At 36.2% G+C, this 21,449-nt stretch overlaps 2 protein-coding genes across 4 annotated transcripts in view; one reads left to right on the top strand and one right to left on the bottom strand.

The window, feature by feature from the left end:
- The window catches only part of LOC143731314 (CUGBP Elav-like family member 5), a 224,452-nt gene extending 209,913 nt beyond the window's left edge, over window positions 1–14,539 (bottom strand). For both annotated transcript variants that reach the window (XM_077222155.1, XM_077222156.1), the window contains exons 1-2: window positions 14,040–14,539; window positions 4,305–4,387 (exon numbers count right to left, since the gene is read on the bottom strand). In XM_077222155.1, the coding sequence (XP_077078270.1) occupies window positions 4,305–4,387; window positions 14,040–14,415 (459 nt within the window). In that variant the 5' untranslated portion in view covers window positions 14,416–14,539. The remainder of the gene's footprint in view (window positions 1–4,304; window positions 4,388–14,039) is intronic.
- Window positions 14,540–18,722: 4,183 nt separating this feature from the next.
- sirt6 (sirtuin 6) overlaps window positions 18,723–21,449 on the top strand; it is a 28,127-nt gene continuing 25,400 nt past the window's right edge. For both annotated transcript variants that reach the window (XR_013200738.1, XM_077222170.1), the window contains exons 1-2: window positions 18,723–18,939; window positions 19,973–20,100. Coding sequence is in view for 1 of the 2 variants with exons in the window: in XM_077222170.1 (XP_077078285.1) it covers window positions 18,724–18,939; window positions 19,973–20,100 (344 nt within the window). In the remaining variant the exon portion in view is untranslated. The remainder of the gene's footprint in view (window positions 18,940–19,972; window positions 20,101–21,449) is intronic.

The following is a 21,449-nucleotide window of genomic DNA, read 5'->3' as shown; positions in this document are numbered from 1 at the left end:
CCAAAAACAAAAACAAATATTGCAAAAACAAATACCGCAACTGTACCATTTCATTGAGGCAGCATACTGTCTGGATAAAGAAAAGTCATGTTTACAAGCTCCCAAGGTATTAAAGGGTTAATTCACCCAAAAAGGAAAATTCTGTCATTAATTATTCACCTTCATGTCGTTCCAAACCTGTAAGACTTTTGTTTATCTTCAAAACACAAATGAAGATCTTTTTGATGAAACCTGAGAGCTTTCTGTCCCTGAGTCCCTCCATTGACAGCTACGCAACTACCAATTTGAAGCTTCAAAAAGATCGAACAACGAATCCATATGAATTCAGTGGTTTAGTTCAAATTTTCTGAAGACTTGATCGCTTATAATGAACAGATTTAATTGAAGCTTTTAAAAAAGCTCTCAGATTTCATCAAAAAGATCTTCATTTGTGTTCTGAAGATGAATGAAAGTCTTACAGGTTTGGACCGACATGAGGGAGTGTAATTACTGACAACATTTTCATTTTTGGGTGAACTAAACCTTTAACACATCTGAGGATGGACTTGTCTGTTTGGCAAAGTTTAAGCTTCATGATGGCAAAACTTTAAAAGAGTTTAAGTATTATATCAGTTACATATTTACCCATACATAAACATCTCATTATAAAAAAAAGAACATATTTTATTACTATATTATTAATATACTCTACAGTTCTGAAAGTCTCTTATGAACAGTAGTGTATTTATTCAAATTTATAAGGAAGAAATAGATTTTTATTACTTGCCACTTTATTATGTTGGATCTGAATAGGACTTAATGTAAAATTATGCCAATTGTCAAAAATCTGGCTCAACTGAATCATGAAGCCCAAACTAAATCTTGCAAACTAGATTCACTAAAACTCTTCGCCCCAATCCCAGAACAGAATAAACTCAACCGGCCACACACACACACACACACACACACACACACACACACACACACACACACACACACACACACACACACACACACACACACACACACACACACACACACACACACACACACACACACACACACATACACACACACACACAAGCCAGTGAGTGACTGCTGTTTCTTGTTTCTAAACCAGTTCAGGTGTCACATGACTGACTGTTATTCCACTGACACCCCGTCTGCTCCTGAAATAGTGTCTCCATCCTAAAATTACGCTCCACTGCTCTCTTTTACAGTGACCCCACTCCAAACACATACACAGAAACACACACACCTCGAAGTAAAAGTAGCTCATTCCTTTTTCAGACACCCGGTTCTATAATTGGGCTCCATCCAGACACATTCAGGGTTCATTATACACATCTTAATCTTAAAATGATGACCAGTATCATCCTAATTCACGGTGCTACACGTCCAATTAAGACCAGCTTGTTTGCTTGGAAATCAGAGTATGAGTAAATCTCCCAAAACCTGTCAAGAACATGTCCATCCTATAACTCTCATTATTTTAATGTGAATATATATATATATATATATATATATATATATATATATATATATATATATATATATATATATATATATATATATATATATATATATATATATATATATATATATATACACTTACACACAAACAGTTTATATATATATATATATATATATACTGTTTGTGTGTAAGTGTATATATATATATATATATATATAACACACACAGTATATATTGTATATACTTTTTTATATATGTGTGTAATATATCTTGAGTAAATGTGTAAAAATTGTAATAAAATTTTCATATTTCAATTAAGTAATTTTGTGTAAATCTCTCTCTAGATGCACAAGATTTACACAAAATTACTTAATTGAAATATGAAAATTTTATTACAATTTTCAATTACATTTAAGTAACAAAAATTACTTAAATGAAACATGAAAATTTAATTACAAAGAAAAAAAAATCACACAATTTACACATTTACTCAAAATTCACTAAAAATATATATATGAAAATATAAAAGACAATGTAAACAGACTTGATAGGTTGAATGACCACCACTGTTTATCAGCTAATTTGGCACAAACATTTTTTTTTTAAATGCAAGATTAACAGGTTTCGTGAGATTCAGTTGTGTGTGTGTGCATAAATCTGGAAGTGCATGTATTTATATTGTGCTTCTCTGCATCTGTGTGGGCGAGCCAACAAGGTTAATGTTCATAACCTTTCCATAAATCTACTGGCGCTCTTTTCCAGCGTTGTGTTTTCCGGCAGCTGGCCCACGGCAGCGATAGACCCCACGGGAGCGAACGAATGTGCAGCCACATGTCTGATCGTGACAGCCGAACATGTGTACATGTGCTCGCACGAGAGCCAGACAAACTCTATAGCTCACCTCTTATTAACACACCCAACATTCCCCATGGATCCCACGTCACCTAAATATACAGCTCCATTCACACACATGGGAAAGAGAAATCTCAAGCTCAACTGCCGACAACAATGAGGTTAATGGAGATCAAAGTTTCCTGTGAAAAAGACCATGGTAATCTCATGGTAATCAGCTATCTTCTCTGCTCTGCTATCATTCACTCAACATTAAATTAGCAGGAGAGACACATAATGAAACAGGATTTCCTCTGAACCTGAGCAGACTGACAGTAAAGAGCCAAAGGCATGATGAAATAAAACATGTCTAACATCTGCCACACGCAAACTTCTGACGGACGTGTTTCACCACCCAACGTTACAGAGATGAAAATTTAAGGAGGACAATAAACACTTCCACTACTTTCAGCATTAAAAAAATGAAAAGTCTACCATAATCTACTTGTTATCAAAATGTTCACGTTGTTCTTTTCAGCACAATGAAAGTGGATGGTGACCAGAGGCTGTCAAGCTCAACAACAACCAAAACGTACAAAAAAGTGCTTATATATAACAATTTCAATCTCCTTTTGATAAAAATATAGTCATAAACGACACAATTTTTATGGAAATGAGATTAAAAAAACAGATAGAAACATTGGATGGAGTGCCACACCTTTAAGGGCCCGATATACTCACAGCAAAGTTCTTTTTCATCCTCCGCTAAGGAGTTAGGATTTTTTTAATAAAGCATAAGAAAAGCATCTAATCATAGCAATGTGGATGTTTGCACAAGCTCTGCAATTCAGCACTCTGATGAGCAAAATCACGTCGTGTTTATTTATTTAGCACTTTATACAATAGACTGCTTAAAATCAAGCAGTTTTACCGAATTAAACATGAAAAACATTGTCAGTGTCTTGTTTCATCAGAAGTACAACTTCATTGTGTGTTCATATTTTCACTCGCTGGTCACGTTTGACCTCGACAGACTGAACAGGAGAAATGAACCTGAAAAGATGCGCACACCAAAATATTACATAATCGCCACGGACCAATGGTAGTATAAAGATGTTTGCCAGCTTTTCCAGAAAGTTCGCTTTGGCAAGCTATTTTGAACTCCAAGATCGTTTTGGCCTGATTTTGTTCGAAATGACGTTAGAGCAGTTCGTTCTTTAATCTCGCGTGAAGTATATCGGGGCCTTTAGCCTATGCAATATTGACTATATAGACTCGAACCAAGCTAACAGGGAACGTTCTCCCAGTAATGTTAACAGAACGTTTGTTCAGTGTTATCTGGTCTTTAATATTACTCTCAAAACATTAGCACAAAAAAGTAATTTATACATTGTTTAAGCAACATTTTTCAAATGTTACTTCTTGTTTCAGAATGTTCCTAGAACATTCAAAATGAACATTCCCAAAACGTTGACAAAATTATAAAATGGAATGTTTTTCCCTAACGATTGCGTAACCAAGTAAAAATGTTTTTAAAACATTTGAAAACACTGGATGTTTTAAACGTTCAGAGAACTTTCAGAAATGGCGTTTCCATAACTTAATGGAAACACAGGTGAAATATTCTTACACCATATTTTTGTTAGCTGGGAAAAGCCTTAGACTAAAATATTAAACACTAATTTTCAATCAAATATTACTTTATTAAGCAAATTCCATTGAATTCCTTTTTAGAAATTGACAGTTACCAACCTCTGCTGTTGTATGCAAAAGAACCTGAACATTCTGCCAATTTGTGTATATGCCTGTTAATTTGGGAGTACACATATAATATTGATTATATGTTGCATATAAAGGAATATATATCAGAAGAACACAGAAGAACTATAAAAAAAATTATTAGAGCTGTTTCTGAATTGCATTTAATGGTTAGACCATTTCCTGAAATAGATGAAACAACAACAACAACAACAACAACAAAAAGCAAAAAACATTAGATGAAAGATTAAAAGAGACTTACCCCTGGTAGAGTCTTCTGTTCATGCAATGCATTCTGGGCTTTGATGGCTGATTCACGAGCGCAGTACGTGAGGAACGCACAGCCTGTAAAAATGAGACGAGAATCAGATCTGAACTGCACACACTGACACCAAACGCACACTCTTGCACCAAAGCTGCCATTTATCACAAAGACTCTGCACAGGAAAACAGTTGTAAACTAGATTTGTACATGTTCCGAAGAAAACATGAGTGATGTTTGCCTGTGCAAAACTTTCATGGTCACAGTGATTAGTTTCTTTAGTTGAGCTATACACTTCGTTATCTATAGTATTTAAGTTTATGCGTGTTCCCTTTTAGTTTATCTGGTCAAGTTAATGCTAGTGTTGTGTTGGCTCGTCTGCCTTTTGTATCAGTTGTTCGTGTGTGTATTATTAAAGTGGTTTTAAACCTGATCTTCATCCTCCTGTTCTTCCTGCAACCCAGCTTGACAATTTGAAAAATATTACAATATCAGATTTTTGGATTCTTCGCTTAACAACCTCAGAGTGGTAAGTCTGTCAAGAAAAGTAGGGTGAAAACAGGTCATTTGAGCTGAAATGAATGGTAGTTTTGTCCCGAATTACCTGAATTGACCCTATATTCATATTTTGCCTATCAATCAACTTTAAAAGGAGATTTTCAATAGTATTGAACCCTGAAAAATCTGTACTCTGTCTTGCAAGTTAGCTTTGTGCTAATCAGAAAGTGCAAAAAAATAATTTTAAAAAGCTCAAAATGAATTAAAACGATGTTAAGAGACTCATTCCTTTCTATTCAGCCTCTTTTAAAATTCTTCATATTCACAATCATTCAGCCTTTCCTGAACATTAAGACATGAATAAATTCATTATATTCTAAATTAAAACTATTGCACTGCCCCTTGGAGTCGGCTCTCGAAGATCAGAGAAAGTATTGGAAAGGAATAATAAAGCAGTTCGTGATCTGGAGCGGCCCAGCCTGTTCGCGTTCCCGTCCATTGTTCTGATATTTTCACAGCTCCAGTAGAATTGGTTTGTAATGATTGCCGTTATAGGAGCAGTAGTCTAGCGAAACCTGTAAACCTTAATTAAACCAGTCACATTCAGATGGACACAAACCAACCCTCTGAGCGAAGCCACGTGTCCAGGGAGCGCAGACCACCTCATGTAAAACTAATCACACACACACACACACACACACACACACACACACACACACACACACACACACACACACACACACACACACACACACACACACACACACACACACAGACACACACACACACACACACACACACACACTGTAACAGCTCTCATGTGTCCGTTCTCCGTTCAAAAAGAATATCATGCTAATACATGAACACTGGCACAGCATGAAGACAACAAACATGCATCATATAAACCAGCACAATCTCATTAGCAGCTCACTCATGCCAGAACAAATTAGGAAGGTTGTAAAACTAGTTTTAAAAGACCCCATAACTTGTTTTCACATGGACACGTTACATCCCTGCACTGATAGTATTACCAGGACGTTGTGCTAGAACATATTCAAAAGCGGTAACACTTTACAATAGGATCCCATTAGTTAACTTTAGTTAATGCATTAACTAATTAACAATGAGAAAAACATTTGTTGCAGTAGCCTATTTATTCATCTTTGTTAATGTTTAATAATAATAATAAAAAACTGTTAGTTAATGATAGCTCAGGTCCATTAATTAATATTAACAGAATAGATACAACTTTTGATTTAAATAATGCATTACTAAATGTTGAGATTAACTAAGATTAATAAATGCTTTAGAAGTATCCATAATGTTCTATAAACTATCTATAATGTTATGTAAATTGTTCAAAAATCCATACTTGACAACTTTTACCAATTACAAAACGTTCATTATACACTTATTGTGAACACTACACTGCAATGTTATTCCAAAGAAAATAATAATGCAATAATTTGCTCTATAACATGAAAATGGATGACATCACCGACATTTCTGCCACATTGTTTAATGTTTTAAAAGGCTCCCATTGAACCACCTGTAAAGAAACCATACAAGCATGAATATCCTGTTTCAGTCAGAAATGTTGTATTACTACGGTAAAATAGATAGAAAATGGCATTTAATGTAAATGTTAATGTAAAGTGTTAATGGTGATGTAAAACAAGCAAACAAAGCTGTGATTCGGTACATTCGGGACGGCGCTTACACAAAGAACACAGCGTTTGGCTTTATACACCAGAGAATTACACGCTGGCTAATTTAAGATAGAGAAAGAAAATTGGATTCAGGCAGTGTTATTCTGTGCATGTGGTATCTGTGTTGTATCAAGCTCGGATCAATACGTTCTGGGAGCAGAAAATGATAGTTATCTCCTTATCATTTTCCATTAAAATCCCCTTTTGATAACATTTCATCACAGGCTGGTGGGAAGGGAGTGTGGAAAGAGAGAGAGAAGGAAAGAAAATAATAGGGAGATAGAGAGAAAGAGAAAGGTTTTTGTAGCCCCATAAAAACAACTTTATCTCCTCTTTTTGCCCCCAAACGCTCCAAAAGCAGGCCGCACTGGATTATAGTCTATAAATTATATTAAAATCTCTCCATTGTAGTAATTTCATTTACTCCCCTCAAATAAATCTCGGCCCAGCAAACACAAGGCACTGGATGCCAAAGAGTTTGTGGACAGCGTTAAATATAGCCACAGGTTCAGGTTATTTCAGAATTAAACTACTCTTTTGGCAATTATTCATGTGTGTTTTAACTCAGCTGTACTTCATTACATCCGAACGACTTGGGCGTAAAACAGCTTTAGGGCTGGAATAAATTTAGTTGAGCATTTTAAACAACGTGGCAGAAATTTTAGCCCAAATTCAGATTGTCAGTGGTTTATGTCCATGCAAAACATATGTTTTATCAACAGCCCATCGTAAATCTTATATCGAATTGCTTCGTAAAGTAAAAGCACACCTCAGCAAGTCAATCATGGCCATGCAGAATGCACAACATTAATATTTACGATATATCATTCAACATATTAGCACAACTGCATCTCATTACTTATCTGAAGCATAATGGACTGTCCACACAGAGATCATAAAACACCTACAGTTATTCCACAAGCACACAATTTTTTTTATCTACACATGATGGAAAGGCAATGAAATGCAATTACTGTTGACTTTCTTACCCTCCATTACCCTTACATTAAATAGCCATTACATTATATGGCTTTATCTTTACAGTATATATAGCTTGTCTATCCAGAAATGTAATTGTGACATCAGTCGATTTCTGCCTTAAGAGCCTTTCACAACTTGTAATCGCTGTGATTTAACAAACATACTGTGCATACATTTACTAAAAATTCATGCTTTTTCAATTAACATTGGTTTTTTGAAAGATTTCAAACTTCTTTTATCTGAAAACGGATAAATATCACCTGATATATCTGATAGATCTATTGCTAAAATATTTTGAACACTTAAAGTTCAAACTATTTTGACTTTGAAGCACAGCCAATTATTGCCGGACAATTTGCATAATGTGTCATCAAAACAAGATAAAAGAGAAACTGTGTGCATATCCAGATACAACTTCATGACAATGTCAAACACACAATCATCATATTATAGCGATCATCAGTCTATACACATTCCATATTTAATGCAAATTAATATAGTAATTGGTCAAATCGCCATTTCCATGTGAAGATCATGAGAAAGCGTCATTACATTGACTGTCACATTTAGCAGAATCCTCGTCCATGAAGAAAACTTAATGCACATTACAATATTCACATGCACTAAAGACCTTAACCTCTGCCTGAAAGAGCTCAACATGTAAGGTTACCATAGTAACAGAGAAAAGATTACTCTTAATAAAGGATAAAGATTTTGAATGTCTAAAGATGTCCTTTTTACGTCCTACAAATAACCTTTTATCTTTAGAAAACCCTCTACTGTTGCTGTAAAGAGCCCCAAAACCGTTGAAGATCTGGAAGGACCTGTAATGTGAAATCAAGAACTTTTTAACCATATAGCAACTCAAGAACCCTATACATGCTAAAAATGGTTCTTGATAAGAAGAGGTTCAATATTGAACCTATCAGCTACTGAATAAATTTTGTTTTTAGCAATGTACTTCAGATTTTGAAGATGAAATTAAGCTATTAAATGCATTATAAAATTATTAAAGACAAGCAGATAGAGAGAGCTAGATAGAGATAATCTCGACCAGTATAGCCTGAAGGTTACCATTACCATTAATTTCCTTCTCAACAAAACCAATATTCCCTGTAACATATTTCACAATCTGATACCATGCTAAGAACAGTAATTATCTCAATGTTTCACCGTGCATCGAGTGCGGACGTTAGTTTGAATAACAAGCTTTTGTGCACCTATTCGGACGGCACAATCCAGGCATTTATTGACAAGCCTGATTAAACGTGTACATGTGAGCGCAGGTCAAAGGAATCCTGTAAACATGCTGCTAGTGATGATTAATCCTTACCGCTGAGGCCGTTTGTCTATAACCGAAGCACCCACACAAATACATATCCACACTCTTCTGAAAACTAGATTTCAATTGAGTTCACTGTTCATCATGCTGCTGAGCTAACAAAATGGTATTCCAATACTGTAGGTGTAAAACTACATAGAACAAACAAACATTGGGGGGAAAAGTCTCTTTTTAAATACACTGGGCTATTTTTACCATCTGCCATCTTGGATTGATTGTCATAGCATATTGCTGTGAAGAGTGCATGTGATGCTGCCTTTAAATTTGATATCTTAGATGGCAGAATAATCATGCCTACAACAATTTAATGCATCATGGATAGTAAAATGTGCACTATTTGTAACAGCAATTGCATCATGCCGATGATGCTTTAAAATATTGCTTATGTAGAAAAAGGAGAAATTGTGAACATTTTGTTTTATGTTTGAGATCGTAATGTTTAATCAAAATGTCATAAGTGTACCTTCAAGTGAAACGACAGACTTCTCTCTGGTGACATATGCAGGATTTCTCCTATCATTTAGTCCACTTACAGTGCCCCTATTACACCATTTTTAAGGTTTCTAATCTTGTTTTGGAGTCTCCTACATTAGATTTACATGCATGGAAGGTGAAAAAACACTTTTATTTTCTCACATCCTTTCTCAAAGAGTCTGAAAATTATTTGTTTAGAAGATTCGGTCTCTCTAAAACCCTTCTTTCCGAGAGCCTACTTTGCTCTGATTGGTCAGATGGCCCAGTCTGTTGTGATTGGTTTACCCTGCTCAGATTGGTCAGGTGGCCCAGATTGTTGTGATTGGTTTACCCTGCTCTGATTAGCCAGACGGCCCAGTCTGTTGTGATTGGTTTACCCTGCTCTGATTGGCCAGGCGGCCCAGTCTGTTGTGATTGAAGTCGAAATCATAGATTGAAGTCATATCTGTTTGGAGAAGTCGAAGACAAATTTCCACTAAGGTGGACAATAAAGTCTAATAATAATAATAATAATAATAATAATAATAATAATAATAATAATAATAATAATAATAATAATAATTGGTTTACCCTGCTCTGATTGGTCAGATGGCCCAGTCTGTTGTGATTGGTTTACCCTGCTCTGATTGGTCAGATGGCCGAGTCTGTTGTGATTGGTCGACTGCTTACAGCACGTGTCAGAAAATAAACGGCCATTACCATTTCTATATTTCAGCTCTATAGAGGCTTGCTCAGCGCTTGATACACAGTGATACGAACAGCAATAATGGAGTCAGTTTTACTCTATCAAATCGAGCCAGAGCCCTCACCTTTTAGAAGTGCATGAAAAGTGTATTCACAGTGCAGAAAACAGCGTCTACTTGAGATGTCTACAACACAAACCAAACTCTTCCAGTTTCAGCTACAACTACAGTGTTTGAGGGCGGGACAAAGCAGATGTTGTTCACGGGCAGCCAATGAAAATCATCGGTTGGAATTATACCATGCAGATTCGTGTAGGAAGTGAGACTGGAATTACTATTGACTCGTTTAAGCAGTTAAGAATCAATCCTTTTTTTAGAGGAGACACTAACTTTATTTGTTGTGCACTTTTATATTTAAAACTTTGCAGACCTTTAACATTTACAAACAGATATATTACACACTGCATGAAAGGTAATATTATAAAAAGCATATTAATGGGGAACTTAAAAAAACCCTGCAAGCTCGCATTCATCTGCCACTTCATAGTGTGACGCCCTCATCTCAACATCCAATAAACAACTGATGCATAAAATCAAGTCCGTTACATTTTTTTCTTTTTGATAATCCGTTAAACTCATATGCCACAACACAAAAGAAAAAATCTGTCGCAACTTCATTACGACTTTAAACCAGCAAGCTGACTAGTATGGTCTGTTTTGCTGGTTTTCAGGGACTTGTCAGCTATTCAGGGTGGATACCTGGTAAAGAGCATAAACCAGTTAAGGCCAGTGAACCTCCGTAGACTAGCTTAGGCTATGTTTTCAACAGTGTTGTGAAAAAGAGTAATAGAAATGTGCATCTAATGCTGTTTTCCATTGATTTCGCCCTCAGCCTATTGTGGCAGGTCTTGCACACTCATAAACCACATTTCATAGCAGTAATTTAATGTCAATGTAAATGATAATCTAACACCACTGTACTAATAACGTCCCACTGAGACAGCAGTCAACAGAGAATGTGTGTGTGTGTGTGTGTCTGGTGTGTGTGTGAGTGTGTGTGTGTGTGTGTGTGTGTGTGTGTGTGTGTGTGTGTGTGTGTGTGTGTGTGTGTGTGTGTGTGTGTGTGTGTGTGTGTGTGTGTGTGTGTGTGTGTGTGTGTGTGTGCGTGCGTGTGTGTGTGTGTGTGTGTGTGACAGGCCTCCTACGCTGATTCATCCTCCCTCTCGCACCCTCCTATGGGCATAAACCATTATTCATTTGTGCGGTGTGTGTGTGTGTGAGCATGTGTGTGCCTCTGAGCGTGACAGAAAGAGGGAATATTTCGAGCAGAAGAACGGAGGGGGGCACAGATACTCACAGAGGAGTATGTTGCTTTAAATGGGTGTTCAAGTTCAATTAATATGATGTTTTTAATGAATTAGAGGACTAAGTTTTCTTTCACTAATAAATGAAATAACCACAGAATACCTGGGCAAAAAACTGTCTGTTTAAAATGCATATGACATGTTTTACATCCCTCAAGCACTGCTCTCAAATCAAATTGGAGCTTCAGTCAAGTGAGATGACCTGCGTAAAACTAAAGAGAAATCGAGGAATATTTTCAGTACTATTACTAAAACTATTCTATACTATACTATACTATAATACAATAAATAATTTATGGAAGCTTGCTTCCTTCACGAAAAAAAAAACACTTTAAAATAGAGGCATATTGGGACTTTTTATTTCACAATTCTGACTTTTTTTCTCACAATTGCAAGATAAAAACTAGCATTTGCAAGCAAATTGCGGGATATAAACTCACAATTGCGACTTTATAATTCACAATTATACAATTATAACTCACAACTCACGAAGATGTAAACTCAATTGCTAGAAATCTGATTTGTGAGATGAAAATCGCAATTACCCTTTTTTATTCAGTGGCAAAAACAAGCTTCCATAATATTCAATATCGATCCCTAAATAAATAAAAAATTATATCTCTTTAATATTTCATTTGTTTCTCATGTAAAATTAGACATTTTGATTTATTTTTATCCTTTGAAAAGACCCAATGAATCTCATACGTGCCTCTTCTAGAATTTCAGGAGATCTCAAAAATGTCAGAGATCTCAATATGAACTCAAACATTTAATCTATAATCAAATGATCCGAGATGCCACATTTATTTTATAGCTCTATGCTCTTACTGTAGGGCAACTATTGACTCTTTTGTCTCTATTTGCAATTTGGTGCTTTGACTGAGTGTAAAAGAGATTTTGAATTCTTCATCTTCTGGCCTACACTCTTAAAAATAAAGGTTCTTTATTGTCATTGATGGTTCTATGAAGAAACATCCATGGAATCACTAAAGGTTCTTTATAGTGAAAAAAGGTTCTTTAGATTATTAAAATGTTCTTCACATTAAGGATAAAATGGTTCTTATAAGAACTGTTCACTAAAAGGTTCTTTGGGAAACCAAAAATGGTTCTTCTATGGCATCACTGTGAAACCCCCCTTTTGGAACCTTTAATTTTCAGAATGTAAAAATTAATAAAATCATTACACGAATCCATGACAAACCACCTACTTTGAAGCATCATGCCCTATTTCCTCTTGCCGCATTAATTTGGATGAGACATTGTTTGGGAATATGGGAAAAATGATGCATGCATGCTCAGATGAAATGCTCAAATGCCAAACAAAGGAGCATAGAACATTTGTGGGTTTGTGATTTCTTTGAATGCATTGAATAACGTGTGATGCAAGGTTCACGTTTTGCTGTGAATGAGAAACATCACACCAAATGTTTCATTTCACATGGCACACTGGGAGCTCTTAGTATGCATCATCTGCGCGAAAAGAGGGACTGCCCTACTTCTGCAAGCACACACGAAAATATGAGATGATATACAAGTGGGAGTGAAGACAGTACATCCAGCATCCTTTTATTGTCATGACAGTACACAGGGTGAACACAAGCAGAAAAACACAATGCATTAGTGTACTGCGTGAGAAATAGACAATGTTCCTCTAAAAGAGAAATCTGTCAAGACAAGAAGAGTCTGAATGACATCTGATCTGACAGCATGCATTGATGGAAATCAGTTGCAGTCATACTGACTGTAATGTGGCACATAAATAGCCTCCACACTGTGCATAAGGAATGAGCGTACGTGCAAAAGAACAAATTTGATGCTTATATTTTAAGTAAACAATCATGTTTTTCTATTGCATATCTTAAATTGCATAATGCTGCACAGGGTGAACCAGCACAAATACACAACGCATCATGAGAAATAGACCATGCAACTCTAAAAAGAGTGGAAGAGGTAGGTTTGAATGACATCTGACAGCATGCTCTGATGAAAATCAGTTGCAATTGTACTGACTGTGCTTAAAAATATTGTGAGGGAGGATAATGAGAGGAAAATGTGACTTGGACAAGAATACACAGTGTGCATGATGAATAAATACTGAAATTTTTATTTTCTTTGAAAATGGGATTTTCTTTGAATTTGATAGTGAGCTTTAGATTAGAATAACATCAAACAGCATGGAAATCAGATGCAATCCGACTGTGCATAAGGGAGAACATTGAGTTAAAATATAAAGACAGGGATAGCCTACACACAGTGTGTAAAGAACAAATGTGCTTGCAATTGAACAAATATGACGTTCATAAACAGTAATGTTAACGCGTATGTTTTCTATCACATATGGTTGGGCAAATACGAAATCACAATGCATCAGTGTATTGGATGAAAAATAGTCTGTTAGTCTTAAAAAGACAGAAAGGGACAGGTTTGAATTCTATTAACGCACGCTGTCAGATGTCAATCATTTGCAGTCGCAAAGTGTTGTATCTGTTTGAGTGAAAAACAAGAATGCGCTCTGCGCGTAAATAATAAATATGCGCAACAGAAGAAAATGTATGTTTACAAGTAAGCAGCGTTCAACAATGACGAGGAAACATGTTTTCCTAGCACATACCTCATAATGCATAAAAAAGGTTATCCATGTGGCCAAAGCCCTCAACACCTAGCCTATTCAAAAGCATCATTACCTTTGTGCATGCCGGTGTAACGGTCCTTGAGGACAGTCAGTTCGTGGATCTTTCCAAACTGTTCGAAAAGAGGCTTCAGGTCCTTCTCCTCCAGGTTGCGCGGGATCTGTCCTATAAAGAGCTTGATGGCATCCTGGTCTTTCATGGTGCCGTTGTCGGGGTGGATGGAGATGGGCTCTGAGCCGTTCATGGGCTTGGGGAAGGTGATGTGCGCGTACTGGGGCTGGTGCGGGATCAGGAGCAGTGGTGCCGCTGCCTGGCTCGGTACCGCCCCCGGTCCGGTGAGGAGAAGGCTGGCGTGGGCAGGCTGAGGATGAGGATGCTGAGGATGCTGCTGCTGCTGCCTCCTCGCTTCAGTCTGGGTGAATCTAGCCATTCTGCGCGCGGCGGAGAGCGCGATAATAATAACAACATACACACGCACGCACACGCGCCGGGAGAGAGTACGCGCTCAGCTGGAAACGAGACGCTCGCTTTCTATTCGAAAAATGTCAAGCCCCCCCCCCCCACACACACACACACCCCGCACCTGGAGGAGGAGGAGAAGAGAGCAGAGCGCGGTCACGACTCACATGCACGGCCCCGTAGCGCCATCTGCCGACTAATAGTCAACTGCACAGTTATGCCGGGCGTACACCAAAGGATTTTCACAGTCCCAGACTAAAGACCGGCAGTCTTTAGGAATCTTACTGGAGTCTCGGCGCGCTCCCGTCGTCTCGATCGTTAAATGTGAGGTGATAATCTGCAGTCGGCAACCCGTTTTATGCCAGTCTTTCTCTAGTCTTTCATATCAAACATGTTTGATATTATCGCAAGTCTTTAGTCTGAGACTAAAAACTGTGAACCCAAGTCTTTAGATGTGAGCTGATAATCTTATAAAGTATTTTCTAAATCTTTTCAAAGTCTTTATGTGTACAGAAAGGTAGATAGATAGATAGATAGATAGATAGATAGATAGATAGATAGATAGATAGATAGATAGATAGATAGATAGATAGATAGATAGATAGATAGATAGATTTACATTTACATCTAATAATTTAGCATCTAACTTTAATCCAAAGCGATTTACAAATGAGGACAATAGAAGCAATCAGACCAGCAAGAAGGCAACAAGTCTCAGTTAATAGCACAGTACACATAGCAAGTTTTTTTAAATCAGAAAAAAAAGGAAATAGAAAAGGTAAACCTAAGTGCTATTAATTGGTCAGGATAGATAGATAGATATATTTTAGTTTCATAACTAAATCAGAATCATAAAGTTTATCATACTAATATATATATATATATATAAGCCTATAGCCTACATACTTGTTTAGAATCTTAAACAGAAAATGTAGGCAAGTGAAATCATACAAATTAGCAGGGTATATAGCCTACATTTTATGACTAAGATAACCTATCAACTGGGGACAAAGGGGCTGTTTTCTAAACAATATAATCTTTAAAAAAAAGAGAAAAAAAAAACTAATATGAAATCACAAATCAACATATATATATATATATATATATTTTTTTTTTTTGTAGCAATAATAACAAATACAAAAACCAAGACAATAAAACACAATACTAAAGAGTACAGTACATAGGGTTACATTACAAAAACAACAAAGAATATCAAGCTTAAATGATTGACACCATTGCAGAGTCTTACATGCAGTAGAGTTTTTAGAGCTCTTCAACGAGTTTAGATATATATCAAGATCTTTCTTAAAAATAAAAAAGGAAGGAGTTTTCTTTGAAAATTTAAACTTGTATAAAATTTGGCAAGAAAAAGTAGCAAATTAAGAACAAATTTAAAATGATATGGGTCTAATTTCAAAGAGTCACCAAAAAACAACAATTTTTGGCTTAAATAGAAGTTCAAAGATAGATAGATACCTTTTAACAAAGTTTGAAAAGTCAATCCAAAAATTTTTACAGTACACATTCCCAAAATAAGTGAATAATTGTCTCATCAAATTGATGACAGAATGAGCACAAAGGAGAAATACTGTTATTAAATTTAGCAAATGTATAATTAACTGGGTAGCAATTGTGAACAATTTTAACAGAGACTTCAACCACTTTATTAGTTAAAAAGAATTTCCGCTGAAGAAACCAAAAATCTTCCCATACTATATAATTAAATTGGTTATTCCATAAGCTTACACAAGCAGGCAAAGAAATCTGATCTCTACTCAGAATTGAGCGAATTTTCTTATTTGACAACCTGTTGAGAGGACATTGATCAACAAATAAATTAGAGCTGTCAAACATAGGTGGAGAGCATAAAGGACCTTTAGGGCCAGGTCTGACTAAAGATTTCACACAATCAGGAATTGCACCAAAAACAATGGCATACTCTCTTGGGGGGACTGGAAAAGAGAATTCTTGCATAAAGTGTTCATAAGAGAGCAAGACACCCCTTTCATTTAAAAGTTGACTTACTAAAAGTATATTTTTATGAAACCAATTTAAAAGAAAAATAGATTTTTTGTTATATTTAATATTTTGGTTGTTCCAGATGAAAAATCTATGTGGAGAAAAATTATAATTATATATTAAGGACCAGAAAGAGTTAAAGGTATTTTAGAAATGCTATAGTTGCAGCGCAATAAAAAATGCAAACCACCAACTGAATTGAAAATATGATTTGGGATAACATTCCAAAAAGATGTAGGGTTGTTCAAAAAAGATTTTACTTAATCTTGAAAGAGTTATTAAGAGTGGAAAAGTCCACTAAGTCAAAACCACCCATTGTCCGATCAGCTATCATAACACTCTTTTTAATTAAGTGCTTTTTAGATTTCCAAACAAAGTTCAATATAATTTTGTCCAGCTTTCTACAAATCTCCACAGGAGCATCCAGAGCCATTGCAGGATAGATAACCCGAGATAACCCCTCTGCTTTGGAAAGCAACACTCTACCCGTTATAGACAGATCACGCTGTAACCAAGAATTAAATTTGCGTTGAATAGAGAGAATAAGAGGTTCAAAATTAAATTATTTCCTGATCTTTACATATGATTATACCCAAGTATTTAACTTTGGATTTGACTGGAATGTCACAGACTTTAACATCAGTGGAATATTTAATAGCTAAGAGTTCACATTTGTGAACATAAGAAATAAGCCAGAAGCAGATGAGAAGAGATCAATAATATTTAAGGCTACAGAAACTTGATCCTTATCCTTCAAGAACAGAGTGGTGTCATCAGCCATTTGGCTTATTAATATTGATTGGTTTATAACAGAGATACCTTTAAAATGACTATTTTGAATGTGGATGGCTAATAATTGCATAGGAAGCACAAAACGATATGGTGATATTGGGCAGCCTTGACGAATGCCTCTTTCTATATCAAATCTATGAGTAGTACCATGCTGTAATTTAATTGAAGCATTTGCGTTATTGTACAGAGTTTGAATTACATTGATAAAGTTGGGGCCAAAACCAAAAATATTCAAAGATTTAAGAATAAAAGTAAACTCAACAGAATCAAAAGCTTTATAAAAATCAAGAAAAAACAAGAAACCATCATCAGGGATCAGATCCGAATAGTCTAAAATATCAAGAACAAGTCTAATGTTATTTGAAATAAGTCTGTCTTTCATGAAACCTGATTGAAAGTCATCAATTATATTATCTAAAACACATTTAATTCTTTTAGCAAAAATCATGGCTAGTATTTTGTAATCATTATTTAACAAGCTTATATGTCGCCAATTTTCAAGTTGAGCGGGGTCCTTTTGAGGCTTAGGGATCAAATGTATAACACCCTGAGTCATGGAGCTTGGGAGAGCTCCCTTATGTAGGCTTTGTAAATACACTTGGAGAAGAAATGGAGAAAGAATATTTGAGAATTTCTTATAGAACTCTGAGGTCAAACCATCATTTCCAGGAGATTTATTTAATTTCAGCTTATCGATCGACTCAGAAACGTCTTTAATTTGAATAGGGGCATCACAGACTTTTTCCAATATCATCAATTTTGGAAATACGGTCTGAGTCAAGAGAATTAAAATAAATCCATATTTTGTGGAGAGTGTCTAAAACGATATAGATTTTTATAAAATTCTTCACAATAATTAGAAATTTCTTTATGATCTTTTAAGACCACTCCATTTATGTTAAGACTATTTATAGAATTGAGATGATTATTGTTTCTCTAACTTAAAAAAATAATTGGAATTTCGTTCTCCCTCTTCCATCCATTTCCTTCTTGAACGAACAAAGGCACCCTTTGCTTTACAAATATACAAGTTATCTAATGAGTTTTGAAGTTCAGCCAATTCTAATTTCTGGACAACTGATACATTTTCAAAGGGGATGCAGGAGAGACATGCAATTCTTTTAATAATGTTAAGTTCCTCTAATTTGTATTGCTTGGCTTTTTCAGATCCAACTTTGGATAACATTAACCTAATATTGTATTTTAATAGCTCCCAATTAGATCCAAAATTATTTTCAGCTTGAGCTTTATTAAAAAATAAATTAATCTTAGAAATTACAGCTTGACAAGTTTCCTCATCCATTAATAAAGCAGAGTTTAGTTTCCAATAAGAACTATATGTTCTTGAATAAGATGGGTAATCAAAAGTCAGAATAATAGACTTATGATCGGACACAAATCAACATATATTTGGAACAAGGCTTTTTGGGTCTATTACCTGTACACACACCCACTGACGTAATCCACCATGTGCACAGCAGCCCTCTACGCAGAACACACACACATTCATGACGTCACACGGAGGAGGACCAACACACAGAACCGATTGAACGGAAGGACAGAAAACCCTTGCTTTTACCGACACATTTTAACTTACCTTTTAATAAGAAAGTTAGCCATGTCGGTGAATTACGCCGCGGGACTTTCTCCATATGCGGATAAAGGCATTTGCGGCCTCCCGGAGGTGATCTTTACATTTTTGGATATTAGCCGGTTAGCTAGAATTAGCTTAATTTAGTGCACATTAGCGTCAAATTTGCTGGTTTGCTTTCTGAAATGTACTATTTTTCTGCACTGAAAGCTGTTTCAGACACTCGTGGGTATGACCATTTTATGCTTCATAACTTCATAGTTAACGTTCCCAAATAATACTGAACAAAAACATTCAGCGGTTAGTGAATAAAAAAACATGGCAACTTAATAGTAAAGAAATGAGAGCTCGTGTGTTACTTTGATTTTGCCACAGTGAAGTGCAAACTGTATTAATATGATAAAAGTCACCTGTGGTCAATGAATAATAGATTTTGCTTTTAATAATTGTTACGAGGTAACAGTTCGCTAGCCCGACAATACTGCTGTTTATCGTTGCCAAGCAACATAGCGCGTTAATGTCAAGTCAAGTGTATAATATACATAATTTGATAATAGCTTATATATATATATACATATTTCATGCATACTATTTCTAAATGCATGTTTTCACATGACAATAAAGATTAAGGGGTCCGTTCAGGCCAATGACGATAAAGATATAAGTTAGTTCTAAAATCGTTCTCAATGTTAAAGAATAGCCGAGTTCACACGACAGATATAACGATAATGTCCCAGAGTAACGACATCGTTGGAATCACTTTCAGAACGATTTTATCCAGATGATAAACAATAAAAACATTGACAGCCAATCAGAATACATCCTGATGTAACGAGCTCGAGAATTTAAAGCACCAGACGAGCACGCGCTTAGAATAAACAGAACGATATCGTCAGTTGTGGACGCTATATAGTTATCTTTATTCTTTATAGTTAACGATCTTGATGTGAAGGGGCCTTAAAAGAGCTAAGTCAATTAAAAAGTAGGACTACAATAGTGCACTATATCATATGAAAAAATCATTTAAAGCAGTCTATCTACATTTGTTTATGCGACACCACTCACTAGATGTTACAGTAGCTGGGCCACAGGTCACTGTCTGACAGCAACGTGTGTGTGTTTGCAGGTGTTTGACAGCCCAGAGGAGTTGAAGACTAAAGTGGAGACACTGGCCCAATGGATCAAGGAGTCTCAGTACATGGTGGTGCATTCAGGAGCTGGAATCAGCACGTCCACAGGGATCCCAGACTTCAGGTACTCCTCACCATAGATTTCAATACATAGTTACTACATTCGACCGCCATCTTGGAATGGTCAGCGAGTCGTCGCTCACAATAAGAATCGATGAAGCCACAACATTGTGTAGATTTAGGTTCCCGAAGAAATGGGATAACTTTTCATACATGCATCTAACTACGGTTGCATACGCTCAGTCAACCTGCCGTTGAATCCTCTCGGACAGGTCTTTTGATCATTCCATTATGGTGGATGGCTTACGTGTGGCAGCCCATAGAAAACCACTAATGAGGATTCTATGTTTTATGTCTATGCTCCACATAACTCGCAGAGGATGACAGACATGCTTGCATTAATGTTATTTTCAAAAGTCTAAAATCAACATAATCTTTTAATGGGATTATAGAGGTTTATTTTGTTTAGTTTTTTTTGTGGGGAAGCTAGTATAGAATGTTATTGCTGTTCATCTGTGTTATGATAGAGGGCGCTCCAAACTGCTCTTTTGAATGCATGTATGTTGACTAGCTGGACTCGGAGCTATAGCACCTAATGCCGAGTTCAGACTGCATGATTTTCCAAATAATTGTGTCACTGTTGTTTTCACACTGCGTGACTATCTGGGGTAACATTCAGTTGCTGGTGTGTTCACACTGCACGATGGATCGGGGACAGGAGGTTTCACACTGCATGACTTTACAAAAGAAAGAATCGCCGACAATTTCTCCCTGGTCGGCAAATTACGTTTCACAACCAAACAAACTCGAGAAGTGATAAGGAAATAACGGAAGATCACGCGTGCGTGAGACCGGAGTTCTCGCGCAACACTGAATTTGTAATTAAAAATGATAGCCTACAAGAAGATTGCGATCCAAATTGTCTGTGTGCTGATTTGCAGCGAAAATGAGAAAAATAAACAGTTTATGCAGGAGGAAATGGTTGTGAAGACGAGGGGAGCAAGGACTGTGTTTTGCAAAGAGAGTTGGGGGTAAATAAATAATTTTACAAATGTCCTGCTGTTGCTGCTGGTCATGCAAATGTTTGTGCTTTGTTTCTGTTTGATATAATTGTAAATATAGGCCTATCTATAATTTACTATAATATAGGCCTAAAATACTGATATTCTGATCTATAACTCCTCCCTGAACATCCTGCTGTCCTGTATCTTGCTCTCTCATTGGTTGGCGGTCATCGCCGATGTAGTTTTCAGTCAGAACACTTTTCACACAGCAGGATTGTGAATCGCCGAGAGGTCCAGATATTTAGCATGCCAAATATCTCACAGGCGTCGGCGACTCGTCGGCGATTCTCTCAGATCGCGTCTTTGCTCATTCACACTGCGTGATTGTCACTCGCGTGAACGAGCACCG

This window comes from Siphateles boraxobius, unplaced genomic scaffold, assembly GCF_051911475.1.
Source record: "Siphateles boraxobius isolate OS27281-9 unplaced genomic scaffold, OSU_SipBor_1 86, whole genome shotgun sequence".
Classification (NCBI taxonomy): Eukaryota; Metazoa; Chordata; class Actinopteri; order Cypriniformes; family Leuciscidae; genus Siphateles; species Siphateles boraxobius.
The sequence above is the reverse complement of the archived record's forward strand: the minus strand, read 5'-3'. Positions and strand labels throughout refer to the sequence as shown.